The sequence below is a fragment of the Balaenoptera acutorostrata genome, chromosome 8 (genome assembly GCF_949987535.1).
Source record: "Balaenoptera acutorostrata chromosome 8, mBalAcu1.1, whole genome shotgun sequence".
In the NCBI taxonomy this organism is placed as follows: domain Eukaryota; kingdom Metazoa; phylum Chordata; class Mammalia; order Artiodactyla; family Balaenopteridae; genus Balaenoptera; species Balaenoptera acutorostrata.
The window spans coordinates 65,817,352-65,831,143 of NC_080071.1; the positions used below are offsets into that span (position 1 = coordinate 65,817,352).

Consider the following 13,792-nt stretch of genomic DNA (forward strand, 5'->3'; position numbering starts at 1 on the left):
ATCAAATTGAACTCCATCTAGTTTATCCTTCCTTTGTTTCTTGAGCAGATGAACAGATACACGAATATTTTCTTATTTTCTTATTTCACCTTCATTCGTATACAAAAGGTACCATGCTATATCCATTATTTGGATGAGCCATAGTTTATTCAACCATTCTCCTATATGTGAGCATGGAGATTGTTTCTAGTCTTTTGCAGTTGCAGTCGATGCTGCCATGATTAATCCTATGCATATTTATTTTGTACTGTTGGAAGTATATTTTAAGGGTAAATTCCTGGAAGTAAGATTGCTGTGTAAACACATTTGGTTTCCCAAATTCCCTCCATAAGGGTTGTGCCAGTTTTATACTTCTAACAGCAATGTACAAGAGCATGTATTTTCTCACAACTTCACTAACAGAATACATTGTTATACTTTTTTTAATTTTTACCAATCTGAGAGTTGAGAAGTTAAAAATCAGGTTTTTGGTCTTTTTTTCCCCCTCAGTTTTCAAGAGTTATTTGTATGTTAGGGATATTGGACCTTTATCTGTAATATATGTGAACATTTTCTCCTAGTATTTTTGATCATCTTTGACTTTATTTTGGGTGTTCTTTGCCATAAAAAAGGGTTTTTTTCCTGTAGTCAATTTTATTAATCTCTTCTTTAGTTGCAACTGGATTTTGAATCATAGTCTTTCTTTATGTTCATTTTAATGAGAAATGCATCTGTGTTTTTTCTAGTCCTCGTACGGTTTTGACATGTGCATCCCCGATCCATTTTTAGTTTATTGTTGCAAATTTTATTGTTTATTATTGTAAATTTTAAACTGTAAAATTTTAAAATTCTCTCTTAAGCACTGTCAGCTTTCTGCCAGTTTTCTGATCTTTTCCTCTTCTTTGTATTTAGCCAGTAAATGTTACTTTTATTTTAATTGATATAGTTCTCTATTTTTCTAGGAAAATTTTGAATGACTTATCTTCTGATGCACCAGGAGTGCCAAGGATTGAAGAAGAGAAGTCTGAAGAGGAGACTTCAGCACCTGCCATCACCACTGTAACGGTGCCAACTCCGATTTACCAAACTAGCAGTGGACAGTATAGTGAGTAATAGAAATTTCTGTTTTGGAAAATGCGATGAAAAACTAATGACTGCATTTTCCTTAAAGTAATCTTATAAGCGCCAGCTTTTTTCTAAATCTCGGTTGTCATTATTATATTACCTTTACTTATATGCAAAGTTTTGTAACAGAAGTATTTTCTTTCCTTCAGGGTTTAGTTAGGATTGCTCAGGTATGTAAGACCTTTAAATGGCCCTTTGTTTTGTGCAGATGCATGGAGAGTCTTACAAGTTTTTCAAACCACTGCTTAAAACTCTATATTTCAGTCCTCATATAGCATATGATGTTAATAGAAAACATGAGTTTTTCAGATAATCATTCTTTGTTTATGTTTAAGGCCAAAAATGGTCTCATTATTCATCTATTTTAATAATTCATCTTTCCTTCTAAAAGTAGCATTTTTAAATCATATTAATGTTTCACAGTGGGGTGGAGAGGCTTGGTTGCAGTCTACCAGCACATTTAATTATTATTCCTTTTAAGATAAAAGGTAGTGTAGTGAATTATAATAATGTGAGCATAAGGACTGCTGAAATTAAGAGGGCACTTTGCTTTTTGTCGCACAGAAAGCAAAGATTTCTTTTGCAAAATCATCAAAGTTTCCATTTCTCTGATGTCTCTGACACTTAGGTCTCTCTTCTTATCTTTCACCTAAATCTGTTATAAAGAACTTTTGAGTTCTGCTTTTGTTTGATCAAAGGCATTTGTGTGAATGGTACCTTTTTCCTCTCTTTTCCCAATATCTTTTTGCCTCCCAAAGTGCCTCACACATTGATGTCTTCATTTTGATTTTTGTTCATTAAATCCAGTGCTACCCATTATATAGTTTTCCTCCCTCTCTTCCTTAATTACAAATTAAATGTACACATTGAAACTCTTGCTGCATTGGTTTTCTAATGCCCTGGGGTAGTCTGTGTCAGAAATATGTATAAAAGTTTGACTCCCAAGTTCATAGTTTTCCAGTTACAGGTCAGCCTTGGTTTGCATAACTAATTGCATTCCAACTGAATTAAAAACAAGTAGCAGACTTTTTTTTTTTTTTTTTTAAGTCAGATTTTATTTTATTTTTTTTTTTAATTTTTGTTTATTTATTTATTTATTTATTTATGGCTGTGTTGGGTCTTCGTTTCTGTGCGAGGGCTTTCTCTAGTTGTGGCAAGTGGCGGCCAGTCTTCATCGCGGTGTGTGGGCCTCATTATCGTGGCCTCTCTTGTTGCGGAGCACAGGCTCCAGACTCGCAGGCTCAGTAATTGTGGCGCACGGGCCTAGTTGCTCTGTGGCATGTGGGATCTTCCCAGACCAGGGCTCGAACCCGTGTCCCCTGCATTGGCAGGCAGATTCTCAACCACTGCGCCACCAGGGAAGCCCCAGTAGCAGACTTTTTAGCTCAACCAAAGCTGAAACTTGTAACAGTAAGTAGAAGGCAGGCATTTCTGGCTGAGCTTCTTGTCCATTCTGTAAGCTCATTAGAGTTCACTCATTCTTTTCCTTCTTAAGTTCTTTGTTGGCAGAAATAGATACTATCTATATATGTGTGTGTCTATTTTTTAGCCTTATATCCAAATAATTTGAGTTATTCAAGGTGTGTGTTCTAAGACCTTGATAAATGAACTTTTTTTTTCTCCAACTTCAGCACGCTTGAGGGATACAGCATACTGTTAGGAACAGAGATTCACTCACCACAGCAATTCTCACTTGAACTAGAAATAGAAAGCATGCTCTTTAGGAAAGAGGCATATCAAAATCTCAAATAGGGACGTGAAGTTGAGGGAGGTGAAGCTGAGAAAAATAGATGTTTAATTTGGCAACTGACAGTTGCTAGTTTTAAAGGTTAATACTTTGAGATTTTAAAAGCTTTATACATTATCTTTATCCTTTATTCTCTCTGTATGTGCACATATGACCTTGATGGAACTGATTTAACATTATGTTCTTGATTGTCATTAAGAATCAGTATAATGACCACTTACATATACAATATTTATATGTTTCTTAACTTATAAAAGAAATATATGGTTGTAAAAAATTCAAATGGTAGAGGTTTATAGTATTAATAAAAAGTAAAAACCCTTTCCATCCCTCCCCATTAGAGTTTGGTATATAACCTTCCATTCTTTTTCATTCTGTTTATACATACACATGTCATGTATTTTTATACAAGTGAGACCTACATTATTTATATACCATAGACAAATATATGCATATATAGTTATATATGTAGTTTCTTTTAATAGCTACATTGTGTTTCACTGTATAAATATAACATTTATTTAAAAATCACACACACTGATGAATATTTAGGACATTTCTACTGTTTCAAACAATGCTATCTGAACATTCTTTTATATATATAGTATCCTGTCCTGTCAGTGGGGATAGCATCTAAAGAGTGGAATTGTTGAAGCCAAGCCAGCCTGCCCAATTACCCTTCCCAGTGGCTACACCAATTTATACTCCTTCAATAAATTGGTTTTGTTTTTTTTTTTTAACTAATACTATTATTAGTTTTGTCCATTACTTGGTTCACAGTCCCTGATAATAAAGTCTTGTTTGAGAGATTTTATTCTTAGTTAGAAAAACATGTTTTATTTCACTAACTAAAACTGTTTTCCTCTTCATTTTGGCTCCTCAAAATCTCAGCTGAGTTTGTTTAATTATACTCTTTTCCTTCTTCTAGATTTTGTGGTAGAATCATTATATACACCTAAAGATAACATCAGTTACTTGATTTCTATCTTTTTCTTCTTGTTTTAATGAATTTAGTTTTACTGAAAGCTATCTTAAGTCCTTTTGGAATATGAAGTATATAAATAAATATTAAGAGAAAAACAATGTTTGATAGGCTCAGACTTCAGTTTTTCAGAGTACTTTCCTATATACATGATCTCATTTGATTTTTATAACAATTGTACTTAGTGGCTAGAACCAGATATTTTTATTTTTACAGAAGAGATAACAGATTCAAATAACAGTTTAGTGATGGAACTTGAACTAGAACCCAGATCTCCTGATTTCTAGTTTCCTTCTTTCCTCCCACCTTGAGTTCATTGGTAGGTAGTCAAGAAGAAAGTTGTGTGCGTTGAATACAGTGGAATTTGCTTATTAACTCTATTTGAGAAATTGTGGTTTGATTCTGTTAACCTTCTGATTCTTTCAAGTTATCCTGAAGTATTAATCTCAGAATAGTTTTTACATATTCCTTTTTTTCTCTTTGTCTAAGATAAGTAAAATTTATGGGATTAGCTAAAGTGGGTGGATTGTATATGCCAATATCTTAATTTCCACAAGTATTATTTACTAAACCAAATCACAGCCATTAACTGTTATTATTTCTTGATTGAACAGTAAATAATCCAGTTTTTCATACATAGATGACTCAGGATATTAGTTACCCAGAGCAAGCTGACAGTTGATCCCAAACTAATTTCCTTCTAACAGACAAAAAGTAACATGCTCAAATCAGACATGTTGACTTAGTTAAAATCCATTATGCAATTTTATATGTAATATTGTGATTCTTAGTCCTTCTCTTTCTGGAAAACTTAAACTGTAACAGGGAAAGTATCTTATTAACTTTTTCCATGTACTGTAGCATAAAGGTTAATTCAGGTTTTTTATAAAGTGAAATGTCTACTAGTATGAGCCAAAGTTGATTCCTTTGTAACAGATAAATGGCAAGTATGATTAATTCGTGAATAATCAACGGATCCTTCATGAGAATGCTTGAATAGGTAACTTAGAAATAGCAGTAAAATATTTTTTTCTAAATGATGATCTTGGGCTCTAATATTAAACTCCATGAGAGGTCTGTGATAATTAAGTACCATAGGACATTTCCGTTGTTTCATTGAGTGGACTTTTGTTATACTTTATGCATTGCTGAGTTAGAGAACAGAATGCACTACTGAACTGCTTTATTAACTATGAATTAAATAATCATTTATTGGGTGCCTGTTACATGCCCATATCTGTGCTAATAAGTACATGAATGTAGAGAAGGAAAATATTATGTAGTTAATGCCAGAATAAAGGAAGTGTGGATCACAGAGTGGTCCTTCTTCTGAACCAAATAACTTCAAGTGGAATTTAATATTTTCTCATTTTTTATTTGTTAACTGACATTACTATAAATTATGTGGTTCATAGAGTACATTTGTATTTTTTTTTTAAGATAATCTTTAAAGACTGTTACTTTTTTTTTTTTTAATTTATTTATTTATTTATGGCTGTGTTGGGTCTTCGTTTCTGTGCGAGGGCTTTCTCCAGTTGCAGCAAGCGGGGGCCACTCTTCATCGCGGTGCGCGGGCCTCTCACTATCGCGGCCTCTCTTGTTGCGGAGCACAGGCTCCAGACGCGCAGGCTCAGTAATTGTGGCTCACGGGCCTAGTTGCTCCGCGGCATGTGGGATCTTCCCAGACCAGGGCTTGAACCCGTGTCCCCTGCATTGGCAGGCAGATTCTCAACCACTGCGCCACCAGGGAAGCCCCTACATTTGTATTCTTGAAATTGGATATAGGTTTCCTGAGCAGAAAGTTACTTGAGTATACAAAATCCTTCTTGGTGATGTTATTTGCTGTAATAATTTCTCCTAGATTATGTCTTGCAAATTATTCTGCTTTGAATTTAGTGTGTGTATAAGACTTACATGGTATTAATTAAACTTGTAACAATAAAATCCATTGGGTTTTAGTTGCCATTACCCAGGGAGGAGCAATACAGCTGGCTAACAATGGTACCGATGGGGTACAGGGCCTGCAGACATTAACCATGACCAATGCAGCTGCCACTCAGCCGGGTACTACCATCCTGCAGTATGCACAGACCACTGATGGACAGCAGATCTTAGTGCCCAGCAACCAAGTTGTTGTTCAAGGTAAGAGGATTCAGAATTCACAGGTGTGGTAAATTCTTTGAAAAGTTAAAATTTTATAGACTCAGAAAAAGTAAGTATGATACTGCAAAGCACTATTAAAATATAGTTTATTTTTCTTCATTATAGATACTGTTTTCCATGAACTCTTCTTCCATTATTCCAGTTGGACCAAAATGTCATGGCATAAAAACAACTATTTTCAGTTTTAAAAATATAACATCTATCTTTAACACCTTTAACATTTGGATATAGGAGAAATGAGGTAGGTTAGAGGGAAAGACAATAAAATTAGGAGTTAAAAAAGCTAGGTTCTAAATCTAAATATATATAGATTCACTTTGTGACCTTGAGTAAGACCCAGCCTCCCTGGGCCTCATTTTTTTTCATGTGTCAAATGAAAAGTTGTACTAAATCACTGATAAGAATCTTTGGAGGTTCAAAATTCTGTTCCTCTGCTTTTAAGTCAAAAGAAATTTATGTCTTCATTTCTAAGATCATCATTTTTTATTTCAAAGGATAGCATTATATTCTGAAAAATCTTACACCAGTGTGCAAGTCTGCTGGTCTATGAGCAAAAGTAGTTAAATCCATGGTGAATTATAGAAATAGCTTTTTTCTGTTTTGTTTTGTTTTGTTTTAATTTTTTTGTTTTCTTCCTATTTGTTTCAGAAATCTTTATGGATGGGAGTTGACCATTTTTCTTTGAATTCACTTGAATATTTTAAGAATATGATTTATGCCACATTTAAAATTTGCATATTAAGGAAATACTAATAAATCTGTTTCTAAAAATATTTTTATTAAAAATATGTTTTGCCTCTGTTGGGTAATGACAGATGTGCCCCTTCACCATGGATGATTAATTTTGAATAATTCTAAAACACCAACTAGAGAGTCATAATTTATTTAAAGGGCCCTAATGTATTTACAGAATATTTTCTGTTACTAAACAAATAATATTTGAAGAAGATAATATTTTGCTTATTAATGGGAGTAAAACACCTTTTCACTTTACATGCAGGTACTCAAAAATTGTAAAGCAGGATGTCAGTGAATTTGAATTCTGAACGTCAGTTTGAAGATGGTAACATGTTTAGTATATAAATCTTTTCCACTCAAACTACACATTTTAATTGATATTAATAACAAATATGGATGATTTTATAAAGACCTCTCAGATAATGTTAGGTTTCTTATTCCTAGGAGGGCATATTATTAAGCTGTTTTTAGAAGCGATTTGACAAATAGAGACTTTTTCTTTTCACAAATGATGGATCATTTGGTTAGAAAAGTAAAACTTCAATTTGTTTAGCCATTATCATTTACATTAAAACAATGCTTACAAGTAATATAATTGGCATCAAATGGTACACTTTTTCATACTTTGTTTTGTTACAGTTAGGAATTTATAATAGTTGACCATTATGCTTTATTTTCTCTTCCATTTTGCTATTTTATGAAAAATCATGGTCGTTTTTATGTCGTGGCAAGAGTCTACTTGAAATTTTTTAATATGAATTTACCAATATCAAAGGAAGACATTGAGGACTATACTCTATCTAGGAAGATCATCCAAGCTGTGCCCCACATACCTTTTAGACTTGAGGTTGGTAAGCATGTTAACAACAGAATAGAACTACATTCCAATGAAAGATAATATAAGACCCAGCGGACATAAGTTAAGACCTCTTTCATCCAAGTGACTATACTAAAAAATACACTAAATTGGGAATTATTTCTGAGTAATGTCCCAAAGAGTGCTGATTCTTTCAACATTTTAGTCAGAATCATCTGTTCCTTTTTTTCCTTTTAATCCAAAATATATGTTTAGATTGATGATTGACATGTAGTTTTACCAAGTCACAGTGCTTCAGTGTCTTACACCATGCTCACTATTTTTCTTTTCAGCTGCCTCTGGAGATGTACAAACATACCAGATTCGCACAGCACCCACTAGCACCATTGCCCCTGGAGTTGTTATGGCGTCCTCCCCAGCACTTCCTACACAGCCTGCTGAAGAAGCAGCACGAAAGAGAGAGGTTCGCCTCATGAAGAACAGGTACATACATTGCATTTACTTATACTGTTGTAGGTCAGGCATATCTTCAGATTCTGCCAGATGTGTGTCTTTAACATCTGCTGACAATAGGATCTTTGCATTGAGATATTTTTCTGGTAAAATTGATGGATCTTGCTAAAACTTCTTTATTTAGCTTGTCATAAGCTGCACTTATGAGATGGCTAATGGGATTATGGGTCCATCTTTGATGATAGAGTAGTTTTCTTTCATGCAATTTCCCCATGGGAGATTTAACGCACAACTTTGCTATATTTTCACTATTGCTTCAACCAACTAACTAGGTTATTTAAAAATTGTTTCTTTTCATGAGTAGTATTGTTAAGATTAAGAGTTTCATGTATATATATATTAAAATTAAGTGTTAAGTTTTATTTATATTAAATGTATTTGTAATAAGGTAAATGTATGATGGCCAGTCTTAGTTTTAATGCATATTATCTTTACTCAAAATAATAACAATTTAACACCTAAATAAAGATTCTTCAAAAATAGATTAATGCCGAGAATATCTTATTATTGACAAAAATCTTAAAATAGAACTAGTCTTCAACAATGAAAATGCTACATATCGAAAATTTATTAAATGTGGGAAAGTTATTCCCATAAAGTAAATTCATAGCTGTAAATGGCTTTGTCATCAACAAAACGTAATAAAAAATTTTATTTACTTATATTTACCTTAGTATTTTTATTTATTTAGCTTAGGATTTAAATATTTAGCTTAAGATATAGAAATGACCTAAGACAAACCAAAGGAAATGAAAATAAAGATATTAAAAGTTTGAAACTGAAAATACTCCACTGCTTTTCACCCCAAGATTCTTCAAATGCTATGATAAAGTGAAAGAAACATAGAGGTTGAACTTAGAGGATGTGGATTCAAGTCCTAGATCTACCCCTTTTGCTGTGACTTTAGAAGAACATAACCTTCTAAACCTCAGTTTTCTCCTTTGTAAAACAGGATCCCACTACCCACCCAGAAGGTTGCTCCACCCAGAGGGTTGCTCTGTGGGTCAAACATGTGGGTCAAATAAGATAATTCCTTTGAAAGCACTTTGTAACTGCAGTGCTCTGTTGAAGTGTCTGTTTTTGTGCAATTTCATGTTTCAGCTTAGATCAACCTCTTTCATTCCTAAAATATTCCTAGCTGTTATAGAATGTTGGTAAATTACACCTAGGCAGAAACGGCACAGTTTTTTCCAGATTATTAGGAAAAGAGTTGGAAACAAGCTGAGTAACTTATTTCATTTGTGCTCCATCAATCTGTGATTTTAAGTATTTAAGCTACAATAATAAACAGAAGCATAAAAGCTGTGTTCATGTTTAAATGTATTTTAAAGTATAAATTAAACTGTGTGTTTAAACTTTTTTACTGTTTGTAAGGAAATGTGTAAGTAACCCTTTTGAAAATTAGAAGCAAGTCTGATTAGAAGTCTCAAGTAAAGGCTAGGTTATAAAGTTTAAGACAACAGCATTTACTAAAGAAACCAGTTCTCAGCAGACACAACAGAGCAGTCAGGTAAGAAATACATCTCTTGATTATGAAAGCAACAAAGGACTTCAGATTATGTCTGTGTAGTTTGGCTCTATGGAACAGAAACATTTCCCCTTACACAGAAATCACTTAAGAAGCAGCTTAATTGTAGTGGGTGAGGAGGCAGCACTACAGCTTCTTGTCTGCTCTGGTGTATAGAGGGCTGCCCATTTATGAAAGCACATTAATTTGACAGGCATACCAAATTTTCCTTTTCCTCTATTCGTGTGATTTATGATTCTCACCCCCCCACACACAAATACACACACACTGGGCACATACACACCAAGCTGGGGACAGGGAACACATAGCTACAGTTCCTAACAACCTCTGCTTGCCTGAGATATTCAGGGAAGCCACCTGACTTACTGTGAACTCTTTAATAAAATACTTTGGCTTGGATTTAATTTCACTATAAGGAAGCTTCCCATTGACTCTGGTATAGTTCCTTTTCCCTTTATTCCCAGATATCTGCTGCTTCTACTTTTTCAACTTCCATTCACTAGAATCTGGCTTCTGTGCCCACCATACCACTCCAATGTCTATAAAAAGGTACAGATGCCTTCCCATTTGGCAAATCTAGTATTCTCTTTTCATTTAATTTTACCTTTACCGGGAGTATTTGACACTTTTGACTGCTCATTTCTCTAAACTCTTCTTTGGCTTACTCACCTGGTTTTCTGACTACTTTTCAAAATTTCCCTTGAAACTTTCATCCATACCTATGTATTTCAGGCATCACCTATATGTTGATACCACCTAATTATATATATTCCGGCTTTGACCTTTCCCTTGAGATATTACTTATTTAGGTCCCGGTATGTGCTGGACATGATACCTCGTTTCTTTACATATTTTATTAGTTCTGCCCACAATGAGAAAGAAGCTTATGTCCACTTTACAGAGGAGATATGGTTCAGAAAGAAGGTAAATATTTTGCCAAAGGTCACACCTTTTAAAAAATGGGTAGAACTGAGATATGAGCCTTGCTCTGCCACCAAAGCCTGTGCACCTGCTACCTGTCAGATTCAACCATCATCTCCTGCTCTGCCACTCAGACCAGAACACATGGCAGTGTGCTGGAGGTACGTAGCACCAAGAGGCAGACATGGAACGCTTTCCTTGAATATTTATTTGGCTCAAAAGTTTGAGAGAAAAAACATTTTTAAGGTAAACTTAAAGATATAATTCACACCAGCAGCAGTTGCTTTGGACTGTGCTCCCATATTTAGTTTCCTCTGCCATTATGGTTACTTAGGTGGAAAAGTTAGAGAAGCACTCTCCTCCTGAACATGTTCACGAGGATAAATGTCCCTATGTGCCTCAAACACAGCCTGTCTTCTAAACTTGATAAGAAAAAGTTGTGATTCCCCAAATTCTATAACATTCAAATTGCCATTTACTCAAAAATGAAGATAAGTGGTAAATGTTCTAAAAGAAAGTATAGATGGTTACATTAATTTGTGTTGCTGCAGTAACAAAAAATAATAAAATCTCAGTGTCTTAGAACAGGGACTTCCCTGGTGGCGCAGTGGTTAAGAATCCGCCTGCCAATGCAAGGGACACGGGTTTGATCCCTGGTCCGGGAAGATCCCACATGCCGCGGAGCAACTAAGCCCATGTGCCACAGCTACTGAGCCCACATAACACAACTACTGAAGCCCGCACGCCTAGAGCCTATGCTGTGCAACAAGAGAAGCCACGCGTGCGATGAGAAGCCCACGCACCTCAACAAAGAGTAGCCCCCGCGCGCCGCAACTAGAGAAAGCCCGCGCACAGCAACAAAGACCCAACACAGCCATAAATAAGTTTATTTATTTATTTATTTATTTATTTATTTAAAAAAACACCAAAAAACCAACAACAAAAATTTCTTCCTCACTTATGTTACATTTTGGCAGCTGCAAGTCATGCTATGGCTCTCCTCCACATGCTCCCAGCCAAAGGAGGAGCACCTCTTCGAGTCCTGTCATTCTTGTAGCAAAGGGAAAGGGGAAATGCTTTTTGAAGCATCTGCTTGATTGTGGTGAACATCATGTCCACTCGGGTACCATAGGCCAAAAAGCACAGGCTAGGACAAGGCCAATGTCAGTGAAATGGGAATGGTGTGCTCTTCCCACAGGGAGGGAGGAGTAAAAAATTATGGAAGCAATACAACCCAGCACCTCTAGTCTTACAATTTTAGAGTGCAGGAAGAATTTAATAGGTTTCCTAAGAGCAGAAGTAATAAAGGAAAAGGTTAAGTAGGTTTGACCATCTAAAAATATGAAACCTCTGATTAGCCAAGGAAAAGATAAAGTAGCAAAGCAAACAATAAACTAGAAACATTTTAACAAAGTCAGGAGACTGATAAGGATATAAATAAGTAGATTCAAAGAAAATGAATTAGAAATGGGGTAAAAAAACTGAAAATTCAAACCAGTTGAAGTGTATGCTATGTAAATTAAGGTACATCCTTTCAACTGTATAAAACCAACTGTTAATAATGGAGATGTGTTTTTATTGAGATGGGAAGATGTTCATAGTGGAAAAGAGCAGGTTACCAAAGAATATGTATTATGATCCCATTTTTATTTTTATTACAGAAGTAAAACATGCTCATTATAAGCACATTAGAAAACATAAGATAAAATATTTACTCACCACTAATTGTGCCACCCAAAATGTTAACATTCTGGTGTATAATTTTTTCCCCTAATACATATGTGCAAAGATAAATAATACATTTTTAGTATACAGTTTTTATTTTTTTATTTTGAAATAATTTTAGCTTATGGGAACAGTTATAAAAATAGTACAGAGTTCCAGATACTCTCTATCCACCTTTCTGTAAGTTTAGCATATTACATAACTAGGCTGTGTTTATCAAAACTTAAGAAATTAACATTCTGTCATATATTCTGTATAGTAATTAACATAGTATTTTTTATAGTGGTATAATAATATTAACTGCACTATCCATTTTATTTGAATTTCTTCAGTTATTCCACTTCTATTCCTTTTCTCTTGCAGAATCCAATCCAGGGTACCACATTGCATTTAGTCATCGTGGCTCCTCATCTCCTCCAATCTGTGACAGTTCTTTCCTTGTCTTTCATGGGCTTGTCACTTTTGAAGAGTAGTAGTTAAGTTTTTTTCAGAATATCCCTCACTTTGGGCCTGTGTGATGTTTTTATTATAATTAGATGAAGGTAATGGATTTGGGGGAAGAATACCACAGAGATGTTGTAGTCTGTCCTTCTTGTCACTTCATATCAGGGAGCACATACCAGCATGACTCATTACTGGCAATGTTAACTTTGATCACTTGGTTAAAGTGCTGTCCAAGTGCTCCCGCTGCAGTTATCATTTTTCTCTTTTTACACACTATTCCTTAGAAGCAAGTCACGGATTTAGAAAGGGAGGAGAATTAAACTCCACCTCCTGGAAAGGAGAGTATCAGAGAACTTGTGGTCATAGGTGAAAACCAACATGGTAATTGGTATTACTTTCACAGAGTTGCTTAGAGACTATGCAAATATTTTATTTCTCTTTCAGGTTTTCCCCACTAATTTTAGTATTCACAGGGGAATCTTTCCTGCAGTAATTATTACTGTGATATTCTAATGAGGATTCTCTATTTCCCCATCCCTTCTACATTTACTAACTGGAATTCTTCTCTAAGGAAAATTTGTCCCTTCCCCACATATTTATTTATATCAGTACGGTCTTATAGATACTTTATTCTTTGGGCTGTAATTCAATATTATTTAATTATGATAAGATTATTCCTGTTTTGGCCATCGGGAGCTCTTACAAGTTGGTTCCTATGTCCTTTAGATGGCGTCTTATTTTTCTTCAAGCACATCTTTACTTTCTGGCCCTACAAGATCATCTGGGTTCAACTTCTCATTTTGTGTTTTCCCTGCTTTAGCCTTGAAATCAGCCATTTATTCAGTGAGTCCTAGTTTGTTTCATTGGAAAATGGTATTTAGAAATCAGGCAGTAGTTGTGCTCTTTGCTACTGAGGTTTCACAGGCCCTCTCAAAGGACAGAGCTAGGAAATATACACGTGTGTGTGTGTACTCACCCATGTATGCACACAACTACATTTCTGTACGTGTACATTACTATAATAAATATGTTTGTACTGATCACTCTGACTCTAATCTGTAACCACAGGGCTTATTTTAGCCTTCCCTTCCCCCCTTTGCTTATTTGAAC

The 13,792-nt window shown here is 34.8% G+C and overlaps 2 protein-coding genes across 7 annotated transcripts in view; one reads left to right on the forward strand and one right to left on the reverse strand.

The window, feature by feature from the left end:
- CREB1 (cAMP responsive element binding protein 1) overlaps window positions 1-13,792 on the forward strand; it is a 39,702-nt gene that overhangs the window by 16,693 nt on the left and 9,217 nt on the right. For 4 of the 5 annotated variants that reach the window (XR_003621813.2, XM_057551739.1, XM_057551740.1 and 1 more), the window contains 3 exons: window positions 942-1,084; window positions 5,793-5,975; window positions 7,884-8,034. Coding sequence is in view for 4 of the 5 variants with exons in the window: in XM_057551739.1 (XP_057407722.1) it covers window positions 942-1,084; window positions 5,793-5,975; window positions 7,884-8,034 (477 nt within the window). In the remaining variant the exon portion in view is untranslated. Of the gene's footprint in view, window positions 1-941; window positions 1,085-5,792; window positions 5,976-7,883; window positions 8,035-12,601; window positions 13,724-13,792 lie in introns of those variants that run through there. The other variant, XM_007167025.2, reaches the window with a different exon arrangement.
- METTL21A (methyltransferase 21A, HSPA lysine) overlaps window positions 1-13,792 on the reverse strand; it is a 55,961-nt gene that overhangs the window by 16,586 nt on the left and 25,583 nt on the right. The window lies entirely within an intron of this gene.